The 5,128-nt window shown below is 57.2% G+C and overlaps 1 protein-coding gene across 1 annotated transcript; it reads left to right on the top strand.

Moving 5' to 3' along the window:
* The first annotated feature begins 2,559 nt into the window (after nt 1–2,559).
* Nucleotides 2,560–5,128, top strand: APOA4 (apolipoprotein A4). Its single transcript, XM_058686815.1, has 3 exons — nt 2,560–2,717; nt 3,084–3,210; nt 3,999–5,128. Exons 1-3 carry the CDS (start codon nt 2,669–2,671, stop codon nt 4,969–4,971), a joined length of 1,149 nt encoding a protein of 382 aa, XP_058542798.1. The 5' UTR covers nt 2,560–2,668; the 3' UTR covers nt 4,972–5,128.

Raw genomic sequence — 5,128 nt, 5'->3', positions numbered from 1 at the left:
GGCTCAGAGAGGCACATGATTTGCCCAGCATCACATGGGCCCCCTGTGTCCACCAATGGGGCCGTCTCTTGTCTCATAGGGTCAGGTCCTGCAGGAGAGGCCAGCATCTGTGCCCAAAGAGAACCAGAGGCCCAGCCGGAGGCCGAGCCCGTGGCTCGAACGCTGTAAGACTGGACACTCGTTCTTCCCCTGTTCCCGGTGCAAATCTGTTTACAGACTGATACAAAACGTGCCCACTGACTTGGGGAAACATATGCATTCAGTAATGGCATCCACCCACGACATGTCAGGAAGCAGCACACCCCCCTCGTGGTTGTGGCTGCTCGCACAGGCCGGCACCGGTCCCTTAGCGAGATGCCTTAGCTTTGTGCCCACAGACAGCTGAAGTATTTGCACACTTATGTGAATCTGTGCACGTCCTGGCAGATGCTCTCAGACATGCTCAGCGGGGTACAGACACTCCCAGTGTGTGTACGCCCAGGCAAGTGAGACAGGACCTGTCACATGCTGGTGGCACCTGTTGTTCACACTCCAAGTCCAAGAGGTCAGGCTGCAGCTGAGATGTTCTTGGTGACTCATTGCTCTTTTCATCTCTGGCTCCGGGGGAAGGGATGGGGGCACTGAGCACTGACCTTTGCACCCACCCGAGACTGGACTGTGCCTGACTGGGGAGCAGGAACAGGAGCAATAGGCCAGTGTGGCAGGGAGGTAAGGCTTGCAGGGTGAAATGTGACTAGTGCTGTTCCTAGACACTGTTCCCAGCGTGACACAGACTGTCTCACTGATTCCTCATTATTCTACGCCCAGCTGAGGCAGCTGAGACTCAGAGAGATTAGGAGATTTTCCCGAGGTCATGTAGACAGTAAGTGGGGAGCCCAGACGCAAACCCATGGAGTCCGAGTCCAGAATCTGAGCCCTTCACAACTACCGCGAGATAGGGACAGCTGTCCAGGAAGGCGGGGCTCCCTGAGACTGGAGGCGACCATGGGCAGTATGGGGACACGGCAGGGCACAAGAGGCTGAAAGGCCTTAGCTGTCTTTAATCCCATGAGACATCAAGCCACTTCTGGAGTATGAAACATGGAGGCCCGATAAATCAGGGTTAACACAACTGTGGGCTGTCGTGATGGCGGGTGGCCAGGAGTCCACCCGCGTGTCGGGCCCTGTGCTCTAGGATCAGAGCCAACAGTGCAGTGGGAATGAGTTTCCTCTCACAGTCACTGCAGGTGGCACGGTCTAGCAGAGGGGCCCATGCAGAGCAGGCCGCGTTGTCTTCTTGGTGGATGGCTTTCTGTAATCGTGTGTATGACCTCATTGTAGAGAACGATAGAAGTCTCCTAGAAGACCTCCTGACCCCATCCCCCGGCCCCCAGTGAGAAGTCCCCTAAGAGGCTCAGGTCCTGAGATTCAGCACAGGCTGACTGCTCCCACCCAGGGAGTGTGGCTAAGCTTGGGAGCCATTCCCCCTGCATCGTACCCCACCCTGGTGATCCCTAGAGGGCTGGGCCTGACTCTGCCCTCTCTCTGGAGGGATGAACATTCTACTGGACCCCCTGCCAGGGCCCCAATCAGGAAAACAAGGTTATTATTAATAACAACAACAATGACTGTGTAGTGCTTATTCTGAGCCAGGCGCTACACCCATTGCACGAGCAACAGCTCATTTATTATGCCCAGCAACTCCGTGTCCGAAGGAGAAACTGAGGCTCAGAATTTGGCCAAGTTGAGTCACTAGGCCAAGGTGGCACAGCTGGGCAGCAGCGGGACATGAAGCACACTTAAAATCAACCCCTTCAAGGGGTGCCTGGGTGGCTCAGTTGGTTGGGCGTCTGACTTCAGCTTAGATCATGACCTCGCGGTTTGTGAGTTTGAGCCCTGCATTGGGCTCTGCGCTGACAGCTCAGAGCCTGGAGCCTGCTTCAGATTCTGTGTCTCCCTCTCTCTCTGCCCTTCCCCTGTTCGTGTTCTCTCTCTCTCTCTCTCCCTCAAAAATGAATTAAAAAAAAATTTTTTTTAATTAACCCTTTCAATATGGGGTTCTGCCCACTCCACCGACCTGCTCACTCGCCCTCCTCCTGGGCACACCTTGACCAGAGCTCTGGATCTTAGCTTGCTGTCCCTGTGACCCTGGATGTCCTAGTCTAGTGTCTGGTGCTCTGAGATGGAGTCAGTTTGGGAAATGTGTGGGGCGGGGGGACTCTTTCCCCTGAGGCAGACAGAGGAGGTGTGAACTTTACTCCCCAAACCTGGCTCAGATCCAGAATTGTCAGCAGGGCCCCTGGGGCATCAGTCCCTCCCTGGCTCGGGGGTTCCCTGGGCCTCTTGCCTCCCACAGCTCATGGCTCCCCACCCTCCCTTCATACTGGGTGGGGCATGAGGACAGAACAGCTTCTTCTGACTGCTACCCAAGCCTCAGTCCACTGTCAGCTTCCACGTTGTCTTAGAGTCACAAAAGTCCAAGAGGCTTCCTGGGAATGTGTCATCTTCCAGCGTGGAGTCACATGGGGGAGGGAGGCAGGGAGGGCAGGCTGGTGGGAGTTTAAATGGCTGGCTGGCTCCGAGCTTTGGTCAGTTCGGACAGCAGCACAGGTGGAGCTGCCTGAGAGCCTCTCCCGTTGCGCCGTCTGATTCCAGAAAGGATCCAGTGCAGCCCGGCGAGAAGCCCAGGATGTTCCTGAGGGCTGTGGTCCTGACCCTGGCCCTAGTGGCTGTCACCGGTGAGTAAGAGCTTCCTCTGGATGGGGCTCTTGGGCAGGACCCTCTGCCACATCGAGTGGGCAGGATTGGAGAGTCTGAGGCCCAGGCAACAGGACGGTTCCAAATGCCTGTCATCCCCCAGTTGGACACAGAAGGCTGCCCACTTGCCACTCGGTTCACAGGAGGGCTGGCCTATTGAGAATGTTCTGCCCGCTGGCGTGAGTGCCAGCCCAGTTTCTAACTTCCCAGCTTCTAACTAGGGAAGCACAGAGGAGGAGATCAGCGGTCAGGCTCCCCCACCATCAGCTGGTCTGCAGCTCAGGGCTGGTGCAGAGGGGCAAGGAAGGAGATAGGTCCTCATGAATCACTGTCTGCTTCCTGCCCAGGTGCCCGGGCTGAGGTCGGTCCCGACCAGGTGGCCACCGTGGTGTGGGACTACTTCAGTCAGCTGAGCAACAATGCCAAGGAAGCCGTGGAACATCTCCAGCAGTCTGAGCTCACCCAGCAGCTCAAGTAAGAAAGACACAACTTGCGGGGTGGGGCTTCTTAAAGGCCATGCAATGCGGCAGCCAAGGGCTGAGCTCAGAGGCAGGAGACCTGGGCTTAGGATGCCCACTGCCCTGCCACTAACTCACCCAGTGGCCCTGAGACCTCTGGATCTGGGATCCACATGCAGACAGGGGGTTGGAGTGATAATCCCTAAGGAATCTTCTGCTTTAACCTTCTAGACTGTGCCAAATGGCCACGTCTTAGCATTGAGATGCATGGAAGAAAGGGAGGGAGGGAGATGTCACGGGAGCTGGGTCCTAACACATTCCAGAAAGACGGGCCCCTGGGACATCATGGGAAGGGACGTGGGGATATCTGGGGAGCCTGTGAGGACAGGCATGTGCAGGGAAACCAGTATTTTGAATCCGTAAAAGACACTGGAAGGGGTCCAGAGCCTAACATCCTATCAATGAATGTGATCTATGTCACAGTGCATCTGTGCTGGGAAGGACTTCAAAGTCTGCCCTTTCTAGTTCACAGATAGGGAGGGGAAAGCAAACCCCTGGAGGTCCCATGATAGGTGGGTATTGTGACTCAAGGTCAGGGGGAGACTCAGAGATAAAAGATAATAACTTAGTCTATTGCATCCACCCTCTCAAACCATGGTCTACCGCAGGGAAGGCCACAGAGCCGAGCTGGGTGAACTCAGTACCCTTGAACACTCACCTGTCTTAGGCAGGTACATAAGGAGACAAGGTCCTGGCACGGAATGCCAAGTGTAACGGTGGCCCTCTTGTGTCCTTCCTCTGTAGTGCCCTCTTCCAGGACAAGCTCGGGCAAGTGAACACCTATGCAGATAACCTGCAGAAGAAGCTCGTGCCCTTCGCCACTGAGCTGCACGAACGCCTGACCAAAGACTCCGAGAAGCTGAAGGAGGAGATTCGGAAGGAGCTGGAGGAGCTGCGGGCACGGCTGCTGCCCCACGCCAACGAGGTGAGCCAGAAAATCGGGGACAATGTGCGCGAGCTGCAGCAGCGCCTGGGGCCCTACGCGGACGAGCTGCGCACCCAGGTCAACACTCACGCCGAGCACCTGCGGCGCCACCTGACGTCCCACGCGCAGCGCATGGAGACCGTGCTGCGCGAGAACGTGGACAACCTGCAGTCCTCACTGACGCCCTACGCAGATGAGTTCAAGGCCAAGATCGACCAGAACATAGAAGAGCTCAAGGGGCATCTCACGCCCTACGCCGATGAGCTCAAGGTCAAGATCGACCAGAACGTGGAAGAGCTGCGCCGCAGCCTGGCTCCCTACGCGCAGGACGTCCAGGAGAAGCTCAACCACCAGCTCGAGGGGCTGGCCTTCCAGATGAAGAAGAATGCCGAGGAGCTGAAGGCCAAGATCACGGCCAATGCCGAGGAGCTGCGGCAGAGGCTGGCGCCGGTGGCCGAGGACGTGCGCGGCAAGCTGAGGGACAACGCCAAGGGACTGCAGGAGTCACTGGCCCAGCTCAACAGCCACCTGGACCGGCAGGTGGAGGAGTTCCGGCGCAACATGGGGCCCTACGGCGACACCTTCAACAGAGCCCTGGTGCAGCAGTTGGAGGAGCTCAGGCAGAAGCTGGGCCCCTACGCAGGCGGGATGGAAGACCACCTGAGCTTCCTGGAGAAGGACCTGAGAGACAAGGTCAACTCTTTCTTCAGCACCCTCAAGGAGAAGGAGAACCAGGACATGCCTCTGGCCCTCCCCGAGCAGGAGCGGGCGCCAGGCCCTTTGGAGAGCTGAGCTGTCCCTGGTGCTCCCCTGCTACCAGGAACACCTGCCCTGCCCGGCCACCGGTCTGTGTGTCTGTCCCAAGGCAGTTCTTGTACAAGCTTGAGGACACATGTCCAGTGGAAAAAGACACTGCCTCTCGCTACTCAATAAAGCTGCTGAGAAACTA

This window comes from Neofelis nebulosa, chromosome 10 (assembly GCF_028018385.1).
Source record: "Neofelis nebulosa isolate mNeoNeb1 chromosome 10, mNeoNeb1.pri, whole genome shotgun sequence".
Lineage (NCBI taxonomy): Eukaryota > Metazoa > Chordata > Mammalia > Carnivora > Felidae > Neofelis > Neofelis nebulosa.
The sequence above is the reverse complement of the archived record's forward strand: the minus strand, read 5'-3'. Positions and strand labels throughout refer to the sequence as shown.